This window comes from Synchiropus splendidus, chromosome 5 (genome assembly GCF_027744825.2).
Source record: "Synchiropus splendidus isolate RoL2022-P1 chromosome 5, RoL_Sspl_1.0, whole genome shotgun sequence".
In the NCBI taxonomy this organism is placed as follows: domain Eukaryota; kingdom Metazoa; phylum Chordata; class Actinopteri; order Syngnathiformes; family Callionymidae; genus Synchiropus; species Synchiropus splendidus.
Window position 1 is genome coordinate 26,414,654 of NC_071338.1, and position 24,414 is coordinate 26,439,067.

Genomic DNA, 24,414 nt, shown 5'->3' on the forward strand with positions numbered 1-24,414 from the left:
TGAATTGAAAAACAGACGCAACAGAGCAAGATTCTAAATAACAGGAATGCACCGATCCCGGGCTTGAGTAATGGCCACCGATACTACAAAACCAATACCACTTTACGGCAGCGAGCGATTATTGAATGTCTGCTTATGAAAACTTTGTAATATTTGTGTTTGTACTGAAACTTGAGACCGGAACCCATGTTCCAGCAAAACACACTGAGGAATGTTTTTCAAATAATACTATATATGGAAAAAAAAAAGTAGTCGTACACCACTCATTTTGGAAAAAACTGGTATCGGTGCATCCCTAATAAATAATTTGTCCCGGCACGGGGGTTGTGGGTGTTGGAGGTGATAATGGCGTCTATTGTAATAAAGCTGAAATACCGCACCCAAGTTTGTGCTAGGAGGCACTACACCTATCAAAGCCTGTACCTGTTAATGGATAACATTACAGCCAGATTAATGGTTAACAGATACAAACACCAGTGCTCGCCGCTGTCCGGCGTTGTATATGTAATTGTTCGGAACTAAAGTAGTGTTTGTGTCCATGGAAAACCCAAGCAGTGACCAATAAGATGTTAAAACAGCATCAAAATGTACCAAATGGAAAGGACCAAAAAGGCACTTTCTGTTTTCTCTCTCTCTCTTATTAAAGCTACCATGGAACAGAGGTACCAAGCTTCATCACACAGGGGTTCATACTTAAAATGTACAAGCCAAGACAAAATAAGCATTCAACATTTTCTTTGACGTTTTCTAAGTTCACCCGTATAATGAGGAATAAATATTGGATTAAAACCCTTGCTTCCAAGATAGCTTCAGTTGCTGCAGTGCATTATGGGACCTATAGTTCAAGGTGTGTGAGCCAGCTTGACTGTCAGCTCATTAATAATAGATGAATGATAGGTAGACTGTGTCTTATAATTACACAGTAGATGTGAATGTGACCTTGAGTTTGACATGCCTGCTGTTGCTGCAGCGAATACCATCACTCCGAGTATAAAATCAAGTATGTTTGACTTATTATACCTGGCTTCATGGGAAGAAGGATTCATATTGAAAACTCTTGTGGAGTCAGCTCAAGGAAGAACAAGGAACACAACCATCAACCAATGATGCTGGTCCTAACGGAGGTTTTAGGGAGTTTCAAAGTAGGTGACTCCACAGTTTTCCTCCTTCAAGCCACATTTGACATGAAAAACAAACTATGTAATTTTAAAATATTCAATAAAGTAATCTGCTACTGCACATCCACCCTTGCACCCTTCCACTTGATAATAAAAACAGAAGGGGTGCGTGTCTCCATCTGAGCACACAAACATGGGACTATGTGGCATGGCTTCCCTTTCCTTTATATTTTTTGTATTATTATTATTTGGTCTCACAAGCATAGTCAAGCACAAATGGTGAGACTTGTATTTTAACAAATGTATTTTAAAAAAATGAAATCAATAACTGAATAAATAAACAATTATTAGATAGAAGCCCGTGATCTCTGTCAGGATCTCACCTTTTGTCCGACAGCATTTTTCAAACGACGATATATATACTTGGATGACGTTCAAAATTAAATGAAATTGCATGGTGCACAACAGTTAAATATTCTGTGTAACCCCGGAGACACTGACCAAAGCAGACAAAGACCTTCACACAGCCGGGCTGCTCAGGTTTTCATCTTCAGTGAAGAGCTTTCACACCGTCGTCTCGTACGACAAGTCTGTATTGCAGATGGGGGTCGCTGAGAAAACACGTCTGGTTCAGACTGATCAATTCACACACTGTGATCGACTGTCACTTTAGGCACCAGCTTGTTTATCACTGTCCTTCTTGTCATCGTGAGTGAAGGGAGGCTCTGCTCCCACCATCTTTCCCACGTGGAATTAAAAGCCAATTCAACTGAGCCATGTTTGAACAAATGCGATCCATTGATGGTAAAAATTGTGGAAATTATAATTCCTCAACTTTATTTCTCAGGCAGTGGCTTCAAGGACGTCATCGTGTAGTCATTGCATTTGCATTCTCTAACCACATTCCAACTAAATCATATCAGCATAGAGGTAACCATGCAGAATCATTATCACACTGTCAGATATTAATTCATCTTGACAGGATTTTTCTGAGCTCTGGTATTCATCAGTCAAATGGGCTCCATTAATTTATATCATTTTGTGTTTTGTTGTTGTTTTTTTTTAATTTTGTATTTTGCATTTGAAACAGTGGCTTAACTTTCGACTGCTATCAGTCATTCCTTACTTATTTTTACGCCAGTAAATAGCTGATATACTTTTGAAGGAAGACAAATGCAAGAAAACAAATTGTGTGAGAATATTATGGGACACTGAGATCATGCTCTGCTGTTGATCCAAAATAAATTAATAATATTGAAATAGTTTATAACAACAATATTCAAGCTAATAAGTCAAAATGAGTAAAAAAGGGACAATTATAATGTTTTTATTACTATTTATTTAATATATAAAAATGTAAAGATGTGCGTAAAGGTGCAATAAGGAAAACATACTTAATATTCCATATAAAGCAAATTTAAAAAATGACTCATCATAACAGTAGCAAAATGGGAATAAAACCACAAATATCAATACAAATAATAAGAAAATAGGTCACTTAATTGAACAAATACTGTATTATAAATAATAATTATTATAAATTTAAAAATGTCTTTAAATTAATTTCAAGGGTTAATGAAAAAATAAATGAATAGCATACAAATATAAACATATAAAAATAATGATGAACAGCCTTAAATGATCAGAAACGTGTAACTGTCACGTGAGATCATACGTTGAATTTCAAAACACAGAGTGGCATCATACGAGCCATGGGCATCAATATTCCACAAGTAAACAGGGTTATTGTCCCAGCTTTTTACCGCATTTGGCAATAGCAGTCTGCCACTGACACTCAAAAGTCTTTGATTTTCCGTAATGCCTGCACTTCTCCTGAATTACTCCACTACAGACCAGATTGCTTTGATTGAGCTGGAATTATATGAGACATAGTAGCTCCTTTCTTTTCCAATGACATATCAACTTGGGTCTGGAGTAAAAGACGACATGTTTGATGCTAAATAGAACTCTCAGTTTCTCGAATACTGAGCAAGAGAAAGGGAAGCCAGGCCATCTTTCACAAATTCCCAATGTGTATTATTAGGTGCGAACTGTGAGGTTTTGGGAACGACATAATCCTCGGACATCTGTTCACGCTACGCAGCGGTGACAGGAGACTCATCAGCCTCAGAAGTCTCCTCGACAGACGAGCGCTGTGTTCGTTCGGTCTGCGAGCGTCTGACATTCAGAAAGTAAATGATCTTACCTGCTTGCGAGTCCTCGTCTTCCCCGTCCGAAGCTTTATGTATCTGGCGATCAGCTCATTTCGGCCTGCGGGGAACAGGGAGAATTTGAATAAATAGATCTGCGATATCTCATGTGCTCTTTCCTCCATCTCCATCGACATTGTTTCTCAGCCAAAAGGTTACATTGCCTTGCTAGACAACAAGACTAAAACAGAGCTCACAATTAGGTTGGCGTTCTCGACACAATGCAAAAAATGATTTTTTCCAAGAATGAACAGGCTTTGCTCTTTTCATGGATGAAATAAGAAAATAATAAGAAACTATATTATTGCTATTATTATTAGTAGTAGTAGTAGTAGAACATTAAATTATTATTAGAAGAAAATGATTACAGATGTTGAATTTGCAGGTCAGTACTAATAAACACAATGCTGATACTTTTTAACTGTATTTTAACATGCTTTTTTTTTTACATGTCCATAGGTAGCTCATGTTAACATTTCTAATGCCCTGTAACTCACCATCTTCCTGTGCTTTTGTTTTTTTTCTTTTCTGTATTTGTTGTTTTTGTAGCTTTACCAGAATGTCAACTGAAGCATAATCTTTTCCACACAGTTCTCCTACCTTCCCCACATAAACACCTCCTGCAGTGGAATATAAAGTGTGTCCTTCTCGCAGGCATATAATGGACTTTACCCACATTAAGTAACAAATTAAACTAATCTAATCTTATTCCCTTCAAAGCTCTGAAAGGAAACAGACCTGCCTTTTCTCACCATAAAAGAATAGGAAATGAATATTCCAAGCTTAAAACATCAACTCAGACTGTATTATAATTAAAGCATAGCTTTGTGGAGATTTTTAATTAACAACAGCTTCAAACATTCTTCAGGCCTTAGTGCTGCTCTAATTGCTGCGGCAACACACATGACCTCTGTTTAGCCCTTTCATATGGTAATAACAAGCCGCCGAGCAAAACTATTAGAGAAAATGTAGGTAAGGAGGCACTTTAATTATCTTTCCAGCAGTAGCCAAACAACGTTGGGATCCTTCAAGAAATGTCAAAGATTCAATACAGTTTTGTGTTTGCGTACTTTGTTACCAAAGGTCTGTAATTAATTCAGAAAAAGAGAAAATGCTCTCTGCCAGGGCAGGTCGCCTTCGCTTTGTTTGAGACCTCATTATTCTCAGACTCATTATAACTGTTATTAATAATGATCATTTATATCATTTATCAATAACATACCAGAGTCAAGGACATAATCGTATATGGACGCATTCATGTTCATGTTTATAATCTGAGGGCCGCAAGGGAAAAGCACTCTACATATATTACAAGACCCATAATCCACTGCTAGAGCTGCAGCAGTTTCAGACCGTGTGGTGAAAGTTGAACCTTGGAGACTGATTCCTTGGACAGCTCAAAAAGAATCACGAGGGAATCGTCCAGTCCAAGTCTCAGCAATTACCCCTGTTGTTTCCTTGTTTGAAATTTAATATCATTTAATTTTGGGCTCAGAGATAAAATACAAATAGTCAAATGAACAGACTAATTCATTTCCATCATTTGTATTACAAAACACATTTGTAGCTTAATGAAATGATCATCAATATCCACATCTAACTCATTGATACTTGCATTATAAAATTAAAATAAACTGAACTTAGACAGACCTTTCCCAGTGTTGCTGGTGCATGTGTGTCTGTGCTGTTCACATGCTGCTAACATGCTCAATGAGAACTGTGAAACTTCATTTGTGACCCCGTGGATCTGCCGAGCTGAGTGTTGAAGCTTGACCCTGACGCTCTTCTCACACTGAAGGTTCATGCCAGGTCAGCCTCACAGCACCCAGTCACATGACATGCCAGATAAATAAACATGTGTGGATTTACGACTCCAGCTGTCCGGACATGTAAACTTAACCAGACGGGTGAAGATTTCAATAATTCACGGGCAGTGGAAGCATGACAATACAGGCATTCAAGCAAACTCCCTATTGATAGATCAAAGCGCACAAATGGGCAGCTGAAAGCGTGCTTACTGTTGAATTATTCATTTATTTCACCAGCGTGGAGAAAAAAGGCTCAATGGGTACGCTCTTGGAAGGCAAGACAATACAGATGTGTTGTCCAGATGATGAAAACTGAGGATTTATGCCGCAAATCATCAAAGAAAATTAGGATGCAAACTAAAATAATGTCCGGAAAATCACATTGAGCATGCGACGCAGGAGAACAAACCCTTATTCATTATATGGCAGAGGATCTAATCTTTATCAAGCATGACCTCGTGTCTGGTTGTAGTTTTCAACACAATACATAACAGTATTTACAAACCAGCACTCTTTTTCTTAAATCCATCCACATGGAGCATTTTGTAAATAATCCAGAAAAGAATCTCTGTTTAAATTCTCAATCATAATTGTTTTTAATACAGTCACAAATTAAGACCATGGTAGTGGTACTGAGCATCAGATTGTTTTGTCTCTGGTAGAATAATTTCTAAACAGAATTTCCCATTCACACATTTAATTCTATTGAGGTGATTGCATATTAAACCATTTCATTGACCGAGGCAACATCCTTTACACGAGAACAATACTTTTACTGCGCCACACCGGATTTTTCTTTTCCTCTATTTTAGAAGGGTCCATTTCCTGTGACAACGCCTGTTGTTTTTTCTAATGCAGACGACCACAGCCACATCTGGACCAGCACTCTGCTGGGAGAGGGCAGAGGCCAGCCGAAGAGCCATTTAATGTACTTTCTACTACTGCTGACACTTTTTAACCATGTTTCTTGTAACTAGGATCTATGGGTTTTTACAAGTCACATCGCATGTTTACAGTCAAATCAAGAGATCAGCAGACTTTTTGTGAGTTAAGATTATTAGTCTTCATTTGCAACCACATGAATTAAGAAATATTGGGATGTAACTAATAAATGCTACTGAGATGAAACATGTCTTCAGTTTTGAGCACACATTAAAGGTAGAAAGTGTGAAATAGCATTTTATAAATCTTTTTAATCTTGATTTTAACACTTTGTACAATAAACTGGACTACAATAACATGTCAAAATATCATCCAAAACAATTGTATTCATATTTTACAAAGCATACTGTTGTCTGTTTCAACATGTTAAATATGAATAAAATGCACCATCGAATGATCCGAGGTTATAAAATTACTGGAGGCTGATCCTGTCACAATTGTGGAAAAAGATAACTATTTTTAAAGTTAACAAATGGAAAAAGACACCAAAGAAGCCTGTGTATTACTGAAATACACTTCACACATTAATTGTTTTCATCTTTTTCGAAACCTCAATTTATATGCATTTAAAAGCAATGAATCCGTGGCACGTTCTATCGCAGACAAAAAAACATCATCCGTTGGTTGTTTTTAAATACGTTTTTAAAAATGAGGCTGATGTTTCAATTTTGTTTTTTCTAAAAAACACGAATAATAATATCATTAAGAAGGGAGTGAAATGAAAATTGTGAGGACAGGAGGAGGGACTTATAAAAGACTGAGATGCGACTGTACTATACACATGCAAATAAATGCATGGTTCTTTCTAGTGAAACGCAGCGCTATTGACCACCTGTTCTCTGATGTTCAGATATGTATTCAAAATGTGTTCCGCATGGGGTTAAAAATCCAACTGGTGGCCAAAATAGAAGTTGTCTTTAAAATGCTGTGCTCAACTGTAATTAAGAGCTCATTAAAAATCCATTTTTCTCTGGACACACAGAGAAATCGATAGCTAACATTAGATGACCTTATTGAGCTGGATAAAAGGCTTTATTGCGGAGGCGGGGTCAGGAGTGGCGGAGCTAATGTGTGAGTTGAACAGTGAAGGATTAAAGGTTAGGTGTCGTCTCAAAATCTTACAAGACATCACAACCAGCAGGTCGCTAACCTGAGGCTTCCTGGAGACACTGAGAGGATTACAGCAGCCAACCTCTGCTGAACTGTGCCAGGCCCAGGAAGCGGCGACAGCCTGTTTATCACCCAGCGGGTCCAGACCATTCCATTTCCTTTCTCTCTCTCTCTCTCTCTCTCTCTCTCTCTGCCGTATTGCTCTCAAACCCAAGCAAAGCAGAAAAAACAGCCAGTTGGACTCACTGGGGACCAATTTGTAGAACCAGCTCTTGTCTGAATCACTCTATCAATTAGGAGCCACTGTGTTTATCACTACATACATTATTGTAGAGGCAAGCCAGGGCGCTCTGTCGAGGTGTGTCTCTTAGGAGAGGAAGGCGATAGAATAAATGGCCAGGGAGTGAAGCCACAGTTGGACAGGCAGCTGGACTAATGCGAAAGGACGGCTGTAATTATGAGTCTCTCGAGGAACTGGCTGTGTGGCAGGTCCAACCTGTGAAAGCAGGTATGGATGCGCTGACCTCGTCTGCTCTGTAAAGCAGGGCAGAATCAAATCAATATTTTCAATCTCTCAAGATCAATTCTGCATCCAAACTAAAGAAGCCACCAAACAATGAGGACAGTTCCGAAAAATACACATTTTAGACGCCATAATGGTTCACATTAGATTCTTATGTTGAATGAGTTTCAAAAAGTTACAACAGGAGGAGGCTCTACGCCAGGCATGTCAAACTCGAGGACTGTGGGCCACAACCAGGCCATGATATCATTACTGTATGTAGAGCACACAAGATAATAAAGTGAGGTTTCTGTTCGACAGTCGATTTTGTGGAGCTAAGTAACTCGAAAAGTCATGGTCAGATTTTGACAGCATTCTGACGTATCACAAGTGGTTCCATTTTGAGCCAAAGGTTTTGTTCTTTCCTTTAGTCGAGGTCATGTGACCTGCTCTGATTTTCTTAAAAAAAGAGCACAAATCCTGCATTTATATACCACAACATACAATCAAATATAGGGATGCACCAATCCCGATCCTGTTAATACTATCAGGACCATAACAGCAACATCAACTTTCAAGTGTCTACACCACCTAACTTAAAGCTGAGTCGACACACGCTGCGCATGCAACTCTTTATGAATAGCTCTCTGTTCTCTCTCCTCTATACAACGTAAAATGGGAGCATAATGACCAGTGCCATAAGTGGCAAGTTGCAACTGTTTTACACAAAAGACTCATGTCGTTTAAATCAAACACAGGAATTTCACATCCAAAAGTCCATCACACACACCGGTCTCGAGTGCTCGAACACTGGTCTCCGGTGATAAAATGTGCATTTACCAAAGTTTTGAAGTTTTTCTCATTCAGTTTTCGCTGTTTGCAGTGAGTGTCTACAGATCTCCCTACACTATTGCCTCCTGCTGGCATGCATTGCCCTCAGAAAATATTTAACATAAATTATATAGATAATATAGAACAATAAAACCTAAATCACCATGTGGGTGGAAATAAGCAGTATGGCAGAGGTGCGCGCTGTCCCAGTGCCTTTATTGTTTTATTATGCCTTTTATAAGGGGCCCATAGTTTAAAGATTGCAGTGGACTCACACGTCAAGAGACAGGACAAAGTGATCCCTGAGCTCATCGGGTTATAGTCCACTTTTGACTTGTAAAACACAAGTTTCTATTTGCCATATTTTTAGATCATTGTAAATTATGAGAATGGTAATTAAAACAGCGATTATTCAGTATTAATGAATGCGAGTTGGAAGAAAGCAAAAATGAGTAGCAGAATATGACAACAAACGCAACACATTTGGCATCAATTTACTAAGCACAAGCCCAGAAGGATTTAAAAAAAACAAATACTGAGCATTGTGTTTTTACACACACTGACAGATACTCAGGGCTATTGACAGCAACATTGATCGACAGACAAAAACAAAAAGAATTCCAAATAGCAAGACTACTAAGCACAGGTTTGGACCATTTAGTCTGATTTTGTGGCCAAAAGACTCTGAAACAATCCTCTGATTTACAGAAAAGAGATAGCAACCGTTGTCAGCCCTGGAGAGCCGTGTCTGTGTGCTTGACAACAGAACAACTCATGCATACGGATTCCATTCATCTGCTATTTTCCAAAACACTTCCATCAGCGAGACTCGTTTTGGAAAGTACAGTTCTCATCAGTATCAAAGTGTTTCATCAACAGAAATGATGTAATCATCGCAGAGTTCTACTGTGACACTGCATCTTTAAGAAGCACACAGTCCTGCTGTGTTTAGTCAAACAAAAGCAGCCAATTGGGAGCATGCAACCTGAAACCAGAAGCCCTGACTCACTTGGCCTCACACAGTCTGTGGAGCATTAGCGACACACCCCATCTTGTCCTGAGCCACGCAGGAACAGTGCCATGGCCCGATACCAGCCAGCTGAGAGGAAACACTTGAACACATCAGCGAGAATGAATCAGTCCTCACATATTTAAGTCAGCGTTTTAAAATACGTATTTAATACACCAGCATAATTCATCCAGTTACAGACTACAAACCATGAGGAATGACCAAACGGTTGCCAAATATCATCAGCTCAGCTTGCGTGTCAAGTCCCGGTGAGCAGTCCACAGTGGTACGAACAAAACATACAGCTCGAAAGGTGTTTGGCTGAGGTCATGATCTCAACTCCTACGAACACCAAGAGAAAAAAAAAAAACAGGACAAATAAATTGTGCAAAACCCTTAATAATAATAGCAGATGGATTAAAAGAATGAAAATCGCATGATGATAAGAAAACCAAGGTTAGGTTTGGTCTCAGATGCCATGTCACACTGTAAGAGCAAAGCATCCCCATAGCAACCGGAAAGGATAAATAACCAGTCAAACACAACTCAACTCCCTCATCATACCTGCATCTATGCTAGGTCCCCATTCAACAGTTAGGTCCTGATAAAAGGACATAGAATAATGGGACTTTGTTAACTACCATCACTGTGAAAATACATGGCAGTCTTCCTCTGACAATGGCACTGGAACAAACAGGGGATTATTCTGGAGGTGTGTGATGCCTTTCCTGCAATGAAGTTCCTCACACTCTATTCTGAGTGCATGCAGGTGACTGGGGGAGCCTGAGCGGATCCCAGAATTCCTCATTATCTGCCCAGCAGGGAGGATCAGGTCTGCTCGCTCTGTTTCAGGAGCATTCTGGGCCTGGTGAGACGAACCCCAGGAGCATAGTGCCGGGCCATCGGGGGCAAGCCAGGTCTGCTCATTATATCTAACTCATCCATGGCATCTCTGCAAACCAACTGCCACTTAGTTCCCACCGGAGGGTTCTGGGCTGCATCACTGGCACACTGGGAGAGTTAAGCGGCTGAGTTCAAATCACGCAACGCACATGAATGAGAGGGGCGGTAAAGCGCCCGTAGGTCAAGCAAACATATGTTTTTTTCTTGATATCAGATCGCAAACCTTAATAGCCCCAAATACCAATTCAAGAAAAACCTATTCTCATAACCATCCTGAAAACAGTATTGGGAGCTAATTAGCCATCTTTCTCCTTCTGGCTTCAATGTTGAAGGTCATAAAGGCCCCAAATTAAAATGTACATCTGCCCACTCGATAGCTTGAGCCAGCATTACGTGTCGTTCGCCTTGTGGGGGCACGAGAAAACACAAAATTCAATGAATAAACATACTATTTGAGTGAAGCGTGTTGTTTCATTTATCAAGTCCATTTCAGCCACAAATGAATTCAGACGAGCCCAGCAGGTGAGAGCAGAATCTTCGGCCAGTGCCATTTCCTTCATTTTTCAAAATACTCCCAGTCAACTCTGGCTCCAAAGGCTCAATGGTGACTTCATAGAACTGGTATCAATTTGAGCACTTTTTATTCAATTATTCATTAATTATTAATAGTGGTGGGACTTTAACCCAGTTAATTACGATTAACTCATTACAGCATTATTACGATTAATTAATTACAACAAAAAATAATTTAAATTTAATGTAACAGTTTGCTCTCCAGACAACAGGGAACCTTTGTAAGTGCAGGAGTTCCTGGTCCACTGATCACACTGATGCACAAGACACGTGGCAGCTAGGATGATAACAACAACAACAACAAACATGGAGGAATCAAAAAAAAAAATCAAAGCAGCCTGTTTGCTTTTGTTCAGGGATACAACACAATGGCCAGGGTTTCCACGACTCTGAATGTATTTGAAATTCTTATAACATTGAAATTCTTATACAAATATTTTCAAGACATTAAAAGAGCTTAAATAAGGTTATATAAAAACTTGAATATAGCCACCATTGTGATTTACAAATAACATCCGACTCACGACCTGCTCGATTTACGTCCACCCGCACTTAGGACCACGGCCAGCAGATGCTTTTTTTTTTTTTTATTCAATGTCTGGCACCACAGCACGTAGCAGCCCGGCATCACGTACGACAGTCATGGCAGCACAGTATCCCAGCAGCTCATTCTCACACTACAGCAGTACCTGTTGGCTATTGTGAATGGCATTCCACTTACGTCCAATCTGACTTACGACCGGTTGGTCGGAACCGATTCCGGTCGCAAGTCAGATGTTACTTATATTGTGCTATTGTCAAACTGATGCAAAAAGCAATATTTTGTTGTTTAAATATATGTATGGGTCCATCATTTGATTCAGTAATATACCAAATTCATTCAAATTGAAAACTGTGGCTTCTAGTGGCAAATATTCTTACAACTTAATTATCAAGTTATCTCCCTGTATCCATGAATGAAACAGCCCACCTGAGATTGGGTTAGCTAAGGCTTCTACCCAAGGGAGAACACACTTCCTATAAAACCAGCCAGCAGCAAGTGATGCATGCCAAATGAACCCCTGTCATTTCATTTGCGCTGTATGAATAACCAGCCTTTCTACGGCAGCTATAAGCCTGCAAGAAGAAGTAGCCTGCTAATCAACATTTGTCTCAGCCTTTTAAAACACTTCAGGTAAACACCACAATAGGCTAAGAAGCTGAAATTGTTTTGAACATCAACACAGTTGCTATAGAGACTGTTGCTAATTAACTGCACCCTACCCCAGGACGACAAAGGGCTTAAGAGCACTCAGAGCAGCTCCCCTTATGATTAGCTGTGTGTGGAACACTGTGAGATCTCTTGGGGCTCTCCGGCACAAAATACCTGTCTCCTTGAGGCCAACATTCATCAGAGATGCCATGAGATGTGCTGTGCGTCTCTGTGTTAACACGGAAGAGCTGGATGAAATTGTAATTTTGAACTTCACCACGGTTGGATGCATTCACTCTCCAGTATTCTGGAGGATTAAATCCTTAGAGAGCATTTTTCATGGTCCAATATGTCCTGCAGCACATGCACAAGTTAATAAGGGATTGAATCACAGATTAACTAAATGAAGGAGATGATAAAATAAAACAAAGTGCAATGTTGAGTCGATAAATGATTATATATCCACCTCATTTATCAGTGTTGGGTTTATATATTTTAATATCAGACACAATTAACAACCTTTTTTTTTTTCAAAGAGCATGGTTCAAATGTTGTAAATCACATGATTTAATATTCACATGAAGCGAGCACAATTTGTTGAAACTGATGATGTTCTTTGTTTGTTTGTCTAAGAATCAACGTTATCTGAAGCAAAACAACACAAAAGAATTAAAGAGCAAGATAATCCGACGAAAACAAAGGTCTCACTGAAAGATGTTTCAAAGTGTTTCTGGTCAGAGAAGGTCACATGACAGCTGCAAGTGAAAGCTCTGAGGGGCTTTCTGCTTTCACTTGACATTGACAAGCTGCAACACTACAGAGAGAAAAGATTCCTTCTTTCCATGACATCATTCAGCCAGGATTGGGGGGAGCAGTGGCAGGCCACAGCTGGTGGCAACAGCAGCACCATCTGTCAATGACTAATAGTTAATTTTTCCTTTTAAAAAAGTGGGATTAGCATCTGCATGGCCACATCACCACAGGTTTATTTGACCGTTTGAGTACACCTCTGGAATGGCTACACATTTTCTTAAGGGACTTTAACAAAAATGACTGACAAAAAACAGAATTCCGCATGTTTACTCACCATACATCTTTCCTTCATCGGACAAGATGATCTTCCGGCGTCCACATGGAGGATAGATGGCTAAAGCCTCCTGGAAGCTCTGCTCTATGTCAGGACTCCACACGCCTTCAGCATCGTTGTCCACCGGCTTGTCTGCGGAGTCGCTCATCCTCTCCATGTCCTCGGCAGGGCTCTCGCTGCCGCTCCAGCTGCTGGGATCAATGGTGGCGGTAGGGATGCCCAAGCCAAAGCTTGGTCTAGACTAGGGTGAGACCTGGAATGCCCCAAAGGAACAACATATCAGAGGACATGTTAAAAAAAAAAAAAACATTGTGGAATCATGATCAAGAAACAGGCTTCAAAGCACAAAATTAAGACAAAATGGAGGTTAAGGTTTGAAGGTCTCATAACGGTTTTTGCTTGCACGTGATTTTTGCAACTTAAAAAAAACTCACCGAGGAACTAATGCCGTCCTTTATCTGGGTTACGACTTATCCTCACCTCATCATTCACTGGTGTTACCTAGCCAGCTAACGAGTCATTATTAGATTTCCCAAGTGACTCGATTACAATCCCTCACAGTTAATGCGCTTCTTTGACGCTGGTGGACAGTGAGAAATGTTGTATAGTCCAGAGTCCGTAAATTAGATTCAACGGAAAATATCAAGTGAATATCCTGCCCTTCAAACCATAATAATCAGATTAGAAATGAGAAAATAAAAGTGTGGCTCTTGCCGCCAAGGAGGAGGTTCATGTAGAGAGAATGCTGCAGTGTTTTGACCACAATGCTCCAGAGCGGGCGCTGCGCCACCCAATGGCTCGGCTCACCACCTCTGGAGGACATCACCAATTTCATTTTAAACATTGCGCAATGCGTAAGAAAGTTCCCTTTCCTGTCAAGCAGCTTTTTAGCTTGTTTTTCTGTGAAATCAGTTAAAAAATCTTGGCATTTATTTGCCATTACTTTCTGTCTCCTCTCCCAAACTCAGTTGCCGTCGCTCTCAGCGTCTCGAATCAACACGCGGACATGGAGACACAGACAGGCGCATAACACCAGGCCCAATTCCCTCAAAGAATTTACAGTGTAGTTTGTAAATGACACATCAGTCATTTTAGTCTCAACAACACAGGGATGTCGCAATACGGTGGCCTCAAGTGGACAAAATTTAAGTCTCACAATAGATGGATTCATGAGGTCCATCAATCCATCAAGTTTGAGAAAGAATAAAAATGTTAAAGTTGCTCTCAGTTCTTCGACGTCCAGCATCTTCAGCTGTGTATTATGATGTCAATATCAAGCTGGAACAGTTTATTTGTACAGGACGATTCTCGACGTACATTGTCGATACAATACATTACTATTATTAAGTTAAACATTTATTAAATTAATCATTACAGTTTTTAGAGTATTAAGAGGTGATATTTAATTTATGCATTTTCCATTCCTCAAAGCCACTGTCTTTATGCCAATTGCTAAATTGCCATCACTGTTTTGAATGTTTATAAACTATTACAATAGTCACCATAGCTGCCAACGACCAATCGTAAGGTGCCTCCTCCAACCACAAAAACCTGGGGGAAACACTGTGGTGCACCAACTAAAAACGTTTGAGAGCGACGCACCCTTTTAATGAGTCAAAAGCTGGTACATGTGATGACTTGTTCATAGCCTCAGCTAGCAGTCATCATTTATCAATCATGAAACCCCTACACAAGGGATGGGCAATGGCATTTTTAAGGGGCCACATGGTGTACTGTGACTGTTGGGCTAAAAGACAGGAAAAAAGGCCTAATGTGATGGGCAAAAATAGAAAAGGTATCAACCACCGATTGTTCCCAAACTAAGCTAAAGAAAAGGTTTCTCATTTTTCTATATCAGATACATGCCAATGTTTTCATTTTGATAGGCAAATATCTGGTGAATGCAAAATGAAAAGAATATTTTTTTTTAATGTCAGGGAATATATATAAAGCTAACCATCTGTGGAAAATGACAAAATAAAACTGGAAAATGAAAATGAATCCATAAAAATAAATGTATTTACAAAATAGTAATGAATGATATTGGAAAAAAAACACCATTCAAATGATACATCAATAGTGGAATATTTCTTCATCATCAGTTTAACAGCTTCTCTTTTAGCCTCAGGAGGCTGATACAGGGAATGGGTCACATGTGGCCCCTGGGGCCGCACTTTGCCCATATCTGCTCTAAAATGAATATTTTAGGTAGCAAGGTCCAGTGAAATGAAATCCTCTCTTTGTAGTGCGGTTGTGGTTCACTTCAATAGAATTCATTGCAGCAGGCGGAGAGTTCACCCAAGCAAATACGGTTGGAACAAAAAACTACCAAAATCCAAAATCAATTTTGAAAACTATTTTTCATGATTAACTAGTTTAGGCATACTCAACATTCAACAGGTATATTTTCTTAAGAATATTAGCTCTCAACTCCACCACCTGATGACTTTCCTACAAAGTAAACCACTAACTTTGAGTTCATAATTGAAAAGCCTGCTGAGGTTTTCCCCTGAACTTAATCTCCTTCCAGATAGCTGCTTCCTTTCTGAGAAAAATCCTGTTCAAGCCGCCTGGGCCGTCAGGAAGCAGAATGGAAGCATATGTTTCTTCCAGCATGTCAGTTCATGAAGGGTAAAAGGGGGATGGGAGCAGACTGCTAAAGGGGGAAAACTCCCAGAGAGCAGAGGGTGGTTTTACTGAATTCCCTTTTTGTCTGCCGACTGCTGACACTGCAAAACTAACTCACAAAATGACAAGGGAGGGAAGGGGGGGGACCAATGTGAACCACAACGGCTGAAACTGGAGAAGTGTTTATTCTGATTCAAGCCCAGTAATGAACCACCGATGATCAGTTCACTCAGATTTTTACAGCAGTCGTTCTTTTTAAGCACAAACATCTGGAGTGAAGTGAGGAGTGATTTCTTCCAACACTGTTAGAAACAACTTTCACATCTGTGTTCCGAGTACCTTCTACATTGTATCCGAGTACCTTTTACATATCTGTATCATTAGGGAGAAATAAAAAGGTTCTGTTCATAAAAAAAAGGAAAAAGCTAAGGGATATAAACCACCTACAGTACCTTTATTATTATTATCTATATTAAAAAAATATTGAAATATAAAACTAATACAGAAAAACAAATCTTTATGTTTCGGTTTTCCAATGGTACATAAGTACCACAATTTGAATTTTGACGATTCAAAATGTACATTCTTTTCTTTTATTCTAGTTTTATGTTTTTGGTCCGATTGAATCTGCTTTAACATGCAAATGCTCCACTATATCTTCTGTAGAAATTAATAAGTCCCAAATCAATAAAGTTATATAAAATATAGAGGGGAAAAAATCTCTTTTAATATATTTTACGATTTAAAAATGTTCTGCAATGAACACCCAAAAACCGTATCACATGAAACTGAGGTGAGAGACACATTAGGTTCAAATGTTGTTTGCTGACCTCTACTACTCAACAATAGCAGCATTGACAATAAGTCCTGAACCACATTGATGCTTCTGCCATGAGCAACTAAGCATCCCTCTCTTTCCGCCTCTCAGAATCCTTGGACTAATAATGTTTCCCTGCTCCAAGCATGAATGTCAGCGACGGAAACACTTGGTGTGTACGGATAATTGCATACTTACGTTTGCAGTGTGTTCCCCATAGAAATGGGCTTCTTTGTAAAATATGGGGTGGAAATGGTGTGCAGTGCCATAAGTGAATGTGGTAGCTAAGCAGACTCGTAGCTGTTACATGGAATTATGGGAAATTAGACTTACTGTGAGATTACATAAACCACTCACCAAGCTGGAATCCAGCTTCTTGAATTAAGAGAAGCCATTTCACCCATCAGACACAGCAAGGTAATGAAATAGCAGATGAGGTCTCAAATGTAATTTTCCATGTGGATTTCTTTTGTGCCACTATCTCGGAGGGCTCAATAATGATTCCCTGAATGACTTTTGTGCACCCCATAATGGCACACAGTAGTTACGGCCACAGTGTGTAAAACTATAATTACCGTGCCAATGTTTTGTGCTTGTTACAAAGACCTATCCAGGCCGTAGCGTAATCATAACACCCATGTCAAGGTGCTTCATCTGGAGCAACAGCAAACAACTGCCTAGATTCATAATGATATATTCCAGAAATTCAATTTCTTCTTGAACGGGAATATTTGAATACCCAACACATTTTGGAACACGTTCAGGAAATCTCTTTTTTTTTGTCAAGCCAGAGGTGACCTATAATTTTAAAGGCTTTTTAAAGGTCTACATGAACATAATGGAATAACTGACTCAAGCTGACTAGCGCTTGTAAATTCGAATTGAATATGAGGAATATGAGATGTATTTGATTTTATGAAAATATGTGGGTTCTGAATCGAGTGTGTCGGTGGGTGTGCATATGTGCAACTGTATATGAATGTGATATATCTTTCTGAATGCATTTCAGTGTGTTTGTTTATATTTCAGGATCCTTTTTAAGGCCTAACTAATAGAGTTCAAATTTTCATGCAAACAAGAGTTTATTTCATGCGGTTTTATAAACCAACAGGCTTATGTGCTATGTATCTGTCTAATAACATCACACTTAAATGTGAGACCTGGATCCCAGCGACCAGCCACCATCAGGCCACTGTGAGATCAATCTTTGTTTGCCAGAGAATGGGATTGATTTACAGGTTCTGTCAAAGCAGCCCTCTCTCTTCTCTGACTCTGAAACAGGTGGCAACAACATGACCTGGAACACATCAGATAGAATCAGGCATAGCTGCAGGTCATTCACTATAAACAACGCAGAGAAAATGGACGGTAGATTTAAAAGACTAACACTGCTGTCGCACCAGACGCATTAGAGGGTTTAGCATTCAAACATAAGATGTAATAAAAGCTGGGAAGACATTTGCCTATCAAAAATTTGCAGTGCATTCCTGACAGCTTATGTCTATGTCACAGCGGTGTGGAATTGAACACATAAAGCTCAGGAAATTAAAGCTGTAAATAAAGGTCCGTCAGATAAAGGATCTCCTGACAGTTATGAGAGCAGAGCAGGCTGACGGTTGTCGACTGGCTCATTCAGGACGCGTGCGAACGAGCATGAAAAAACAAATCACAGAGATGAGTATGAAGGCCGCCATTTGCATTTGCTTCTGCCAATTCATACCGTCTTTCTGCGTGGAGAGCCACCAACGCCTCACTGACATACTTCTCACACCACCAAATTCTTTGTCGACAAAGGTTCCATATACAGTTTAAGGTACTGTTTCCACATCGCCCACAGTTAGGATCTAAAAAGTAATTTATTATTTATTACTTGTGTTTACTTGGCTGCATTATACAGAACAATGCATCTCTAACCCTATTCAAAATCTATCTACTATTGTTTATATGCTAAATATAAATATTTTTCCATATAACAAAATAATAAAATGTCAACTCAATTTATTGTGTATAACATTGTGTTATTGTTTTGTTGCCCGACAATTATTTTTTCTGGGCCCCTTAAAAACCTTGTGAAAGTCTGTATGTCAACAAAGTTGTGTGAATGCACAGTGTGGTTTGGCAGGTTCTTCAGTGTGATAGCAAATATTAAAACAGAACACAGCGAACTAAACATTTTAACGCAACCCCACAAAGTGAAAAAAATCATGTCTGGGAAAGACCGTTCAGTAGGGACACTGTTAATGCTCAGCAAAATTGCTGATTATTTCATGTTTACACTTGATGTTAAGCATTTCTGAGACTCCAACCAAGAATATTATTTAGATAGATAATAGTCATAGGGTTCATGTGAGACATCCGTTAATGTCGGCCAGGGAAAAAAAATTGTTAAGGCACGAAATAAAGCATATTTGTGAACGTGGGATACAAACAACACAGTTAAGATAAATGAATGACGATGAGCTTTTGTTCCACCACTTCCTTTCTCTTGTGAAGCTGAACACAACTAGCATGACTGTAGCCAGCAGAGGGAGAGGAAGTAGTTGTAACCCAGATTTCCTGCTTTCATTGTGGTCAAGTTTGATAACGCTGAGGAGAACGCAAAAACGTTTAAAGTGGTTTCAGAGTCTGACTCATCTAATGATTCACGGAGTACACATGGTTTCCATCTGTGCGATCATTCAGTGGCTCATGCATTTCGCTTTATCAAAAGACGAAAAGGGAACGGACAAAGTCTAAATAAATGTTCCCCAACAACGGCCCTTTAATGACGAGCGGTTAAGACTGTGTTCTACCAGTCCTCTGCTTCTCAGAGAAAACATTTCAACTTGGGGGCTATTACAGAGCTGCTGCATTAAAGTGGTGTAACTTCAAAGATCAGAGATGTGTAATCATATGGTACTTCATGTGAAACAGCCAATGTCCATAGATCACTGGGGCCTCGTGAATGAAGGTCTAGCATTACTGAAGTCAAGTGGGAGTGGGTTCCAGCCCTGCCAGCCTTCTGGAAATATGCACAGGGCCAGAAAAAAAACAAACTTGCTTCCATTTAGGTGGTTGACAGGGGCAAAGTGCATTCGGTAGCTGGCAGTCATTTTATGGCTGCAGAATGGAGCAGATTTACTTAGATGACGTCACTGGCATTGAGCCAGCTTTTCCTTTTGGGTGGCTCTGTGTTTTGGCCTCAATGGCCCTGTTCAAACTGCTGAGCAGCAGTGCGCACTCTAAAATTCTCTTTCTAGACCAGGGTTTACCTCAGGGCACAAACAGTCGGCATGCTCCGAGGACCGGAGCACTGGTATTGTGATTCTCTCCTGCCACAGAGCACGTCCAATTACACAATTAGTCACTTTGTGACAAATTACACACCGCAGATCTTTTCCGAGCCCTGAACATGAAAAACACTATTATTGTTGGGAAAAAATAAAAAATAACACCACTGCACTTCATTTACAGCTGAAACAATGAAGTAGTTGTCCAGTTCAGAGAAAAAGGAAAAGGTTGGATGATAAATTCAGATGAGCTCTTTCCAAACCTCAAAATGCATTTTCACAGGGAAACCACTGCAAAGCATCCATGAAAATTGATGCTTGCTTGAGTCAGCAAACTGCAATTAATATAAGCAACATTTTCTTTCTACCTTAACATATTTAGGAATCTACTTAAATCGCCAAAACGGTTCTGCGGCATCCCTTTTCACGCGCGTGCCACCAGACGGTGTCAGCCCCACAGCTCAGCAACAGATGTGCAACGAAGACGATTCAAAACTTGAGCGAGAATTTTCCGACGATATCTTTCATTTTTCACATGCCTCTCATGTTGTAAAGCACCAAAGCACCACAAATTACAGATATTCAACATGTTTAGCGTTCTTCTTTGGATTGTGCCACACACAAAATGACAAGGATTTCCTTTGTTTAACAGTCAAGTGGGAATTGACTTGCTGTTGGGCATTTTTCCGCACACAACAACAGGCTCCCATGTGCTCATACTGTATATGTCCTTCTTTTGGACGACAACAACAGTGTTTTCAGAGATAGCACACTGAAATATATAAATTAGCATAGCAGAACAACGGAGGGAAACGTGAGACCCATAATGAAGCACATTTTGTAGTTTCATTGAAGGCAAATGTGAGTCGTCAACTGAGCAAACGTCATCATCAGGATTTTGAGAGGAAAGACTTTTAAAACAAGCTACCACCCTGTGGACATGCGATCTGCTCTCCGGCTGTCTGACAGAAGAAAAGATCCAAACAACAAGACCAACAATTGAGTGCCAAACTGTTGCTATAATTGAATAAAATAATCTACAGATTACAATAATTTTGTCTTCTGAGTTATTTGCCACTTATTTGAGAAAAGGTGTCCAGTAATTTTGTATTAGTATGGTTAATAAAATCAGCAGCTAAAGGTCGAGTATTTTGTAAAGTTTATATAAATCTGTTTGCTTTTAAATACATGAAGTAACTTGTTAAACTCCATATAATTACTATCTTTGATGTACTGACTTTCATTTCATTATTTACATACAGTGAATCAAATATGTCCACACAACCACAATATCAATGGGATGTATGAAGAGATTTTAAGTGCGTATTTGCGAGGTGACATTTTTAACTCAAAGAAAACGAATTTAAAATTTAACACAGTTTACATCAAGCGGGGATGAAAATAAAATGGCGAGGAAATGTATGATCCGCCTCGAAATCGATCACATGGAAATAAATGAAGGGTTCAGACAATAAAAAACATTCTGACATGGTTTGGCTTGGTTGCCATAGTAACGGACTCTGCATCAAGGTTTCACCATTTTCTCATAGCAGACTAAACTCTAGCTTTGTTTTACTAATTCTGCACCATAAAGGTTGTCCTTTTTTCATGCTTTAAAAACAAAAACTTTCTCAAGAAATGAACTAGACACGTGCTTTAAGCCATATTAAATCATCATTAAGTGTTGCTGATTCCTGAATCTTTTTAGCACAGATCTATCATGAAATAAAATGCCAGTTCCTGTGTCCAACATTTATTAATAGTGTTGTGCTTATTTTAAACTTAACAACTCAGACAAAAAATAGAATAAATCACTATAGTTAGTTTAAATTTAGAATGAACCGTGGCTGCTGCAGGTGAGAGAACAATTCAACGTGCACTCACGTTCGTCCACTGGTTGCGTTCACTAAAAACAAAGCTATAAAGCCGACATGATATGTTTCCATTCCCCTGGTGACAAGTTTGTGGTTACACCTGCATATGCACATTTTAAGCTGAAGCAACAACCTTCATGACAGCTGAATCAAAAATATTGTAAGACAAAACTATTTGTTTTGTTTTGTTAATGGGAGCGTTTGCTTTCACCAGGTTACATAACAAGTCAAACATTAATGAAGAGAAAGATCACTTACACAAACAACAGTGGAACTCATTTAAGATAGAACTATTTTTTAAAGAATATTAGAGATTATCATGGAATAAATGGACCATGAGCACTATATGAACATGAACCCTGGTCTCCACTAATGAATGAGTGAACACTTTGATTCAATCACATCAGCAAGGTGTGTGACCTCGTGACCTGACTTGGCTGTTTGTTCAGAGAAAACCAAATAACCACACAAACAGAACTGGTGGGAAATCCTCAACACGACTGTGGCATCGGATCTCACTTTTTATAGAGCAATCGAATAGTCAGGTATCTTCTCGAAGCAATTCAGTGCAATATAACTTTTTCATTATCAACAAATGATTTGATAGTCTTCCTATTTAGATATGTTTAGATGTTAATGCCTTTTACAGGTTACATGAAACCAATATTGTATCAGTAATCACCTTTTTAACACATAAAAAGCAACAAGACTTGAAGAAAGTGTAAGAACAGACTGAGTGAGGGGTGAAATATTTAGGTGTAGCAGATGCTCTCACAGCTGGATGCAGTTTTAGAGTCTGTAGTTTGAGCTGAGCAAGGGTTTTGATAATTATAAGGGAGGACATCTTTAATGTATAAATACACAGCACAGGCATTACTGCTATTTCTACTCCCCTGGTCGTCACTCACCCAAGTATAACCAATATGACTTCATTAAACAACACTATCTGTTACTATGTTGACTTTTAGCACTGACCTCAGTAAAACGACAACAAAATCAACATGAAGTGACTAGGTGGAAATACTCAAAATCAAACTATTTATCTTGTATTAGGTTAAGACGTATTAGTATTCGCGTGTTGATTTAAAATATATATTGACACAAGTTGTCTAAAAACGTGTTTGTTTGCATCAAACAACCAGTTGAGTTTGATGCTCGTGGGATTATATCGGTAGTTTTCTGGGAACGTTGTTCGGGGTCCCCTTCCCCCGAAGCCGGGTGGGGAACAATACAAGAAGCAGCGAATGAAACGCTCAAATACTCACTCAAAACTTGGACCCAAGCTGGAAAACGCGAAGTCGAGCGTGTTGAAGCAACAAGTCCCCGGGCTGGGCTTCCGTCGAGATGGTCCCAAAATGCTCCAACTCCCGGCTGAGAGAACAAGGGGGAGAACAGCGAGCTTTTCAAACGTCATTTTTCCTCCACAAAACTTCTTTTCCGCCGTCGATATTGATTTATTTCGCCCGAAAAGCAGTCGACGAGGCTGTGAGACCGCGCACGCGGAGCCGGGAGATTATATATGGGGCGTCTGAGCGGGCGACTTTTCCAAACATGTAAAAAATGTCAGAGATTTCGCTGCTATGTCAGAGCCGGAGCTCCATGTTCCAAGTGCCTGTTGCAATAGCGACCAGACTCGGCGAGCGAGGACACGACCTACTCACTGTAAACATTTCTCACTGGTCTAATTTCGAGTAAAAACACTGAGAAAATGCACATACTAGAATTCCACGAGCAGAAGTCTACGAGCAGTTGGAGTACCTGCAACTGCCATTGAAACTTACCTCGTTATTGATATCTCATCTAATATGTCCCCCTTTTTTGCCAGTGTGATGTTACTTGGTGTTTTTTTAATGATATGTCAAGTTTCTCTGGGCCGGAAAACAAGATGTAGGTGAATCGTACTGACAGAGATGCGAAGAATGCTCGGAATGAGACGAGGAATGAAATGAACGCGAAGAGCGAGTTTGTGACGGGGCGGAGCAAATGGGTGACGTCACCCCGCACGAACAGCCGAAGTGGAGCCGAACACCCGAAGCAGCTTCCGGAATTGTAGCCTCCACAGCAGTCAGACGCCACTTGAATTTCTGATGCAGGAAATAGTGCTAAACAGTTATTATGGGGACATAACTAGAATGAAAATACAGTTGATTGTGTTGATCTTTTTCTTCGTTGATCTCGTGTTTGTTTTCACCACAACTCTTCACTGTACAGCCACATTACCAGCTTGTGATTGAATTGTGCTTGTGAAGTGATTGAATCTTTACACTAAAGCTCATCCTCCATTTCCTAACTTTCTAGCTATTATTATTCTCATTGTTAATTGTTAATATTACACCCAAAATGTGCATGTGTTTTGTATGACTGTATGCTGTGTCATTGTGGCTGATAAACCATTAATAAAAATATTGTTGACAAAAATAGATTAAATTGATTTTATTTACTGTTGTGGAAGTAGCATGAGGTTGGTGAAAGAATGTGTCATGGAGGGAGGCGCATGATTTACAAAGTAATCCATTAAAGAAAACAAACTGTAGTGCAATC

The 24,414-nt window shown here is 39.5% G+C and overlaps 1 protein-coding gene across 9 annotated transcripts in view; it reads right to left on the minus strand.

Moving 5' to 3' along the window:
- Window positions 1-23,834, minus strand: part of tead1b (TEA domain family member 1b) — a 36,033-nt gene extending 12,199 nt beyond the window's left edge. For all 9 annotated transcript variants that reach the window (XM_053865090.1, XM_053865088.1, XM_053865086.1 and 6 more), the window contains exons 1-4: window positions 23,655-23,834; window positions 23,139-23,244; window positions 13,286-13,538; window positions 3,325-3,389 (exon numbers count right to left, since the gene is read on the minus strand). In XM_053865090.1, the coding sequence (XP_053721065.1) occupies window positions 3,325-3,389; window positions 13,286-13,442 (222 nt within the window). In that variant the 5' untranslated portion in view covers window positions 13,443-13,538; window positions 23,139-23,244; window positions 23,655-23,834. The remainder of the gene's footprint in view (window positions 1-3,324; window positions 3,390-13,285; window positions 13,539-23,138; window positions 23,245-23,654) is intronic.
- Window positions 23,835-24,414: the final 580 nt, after the last annotated feature.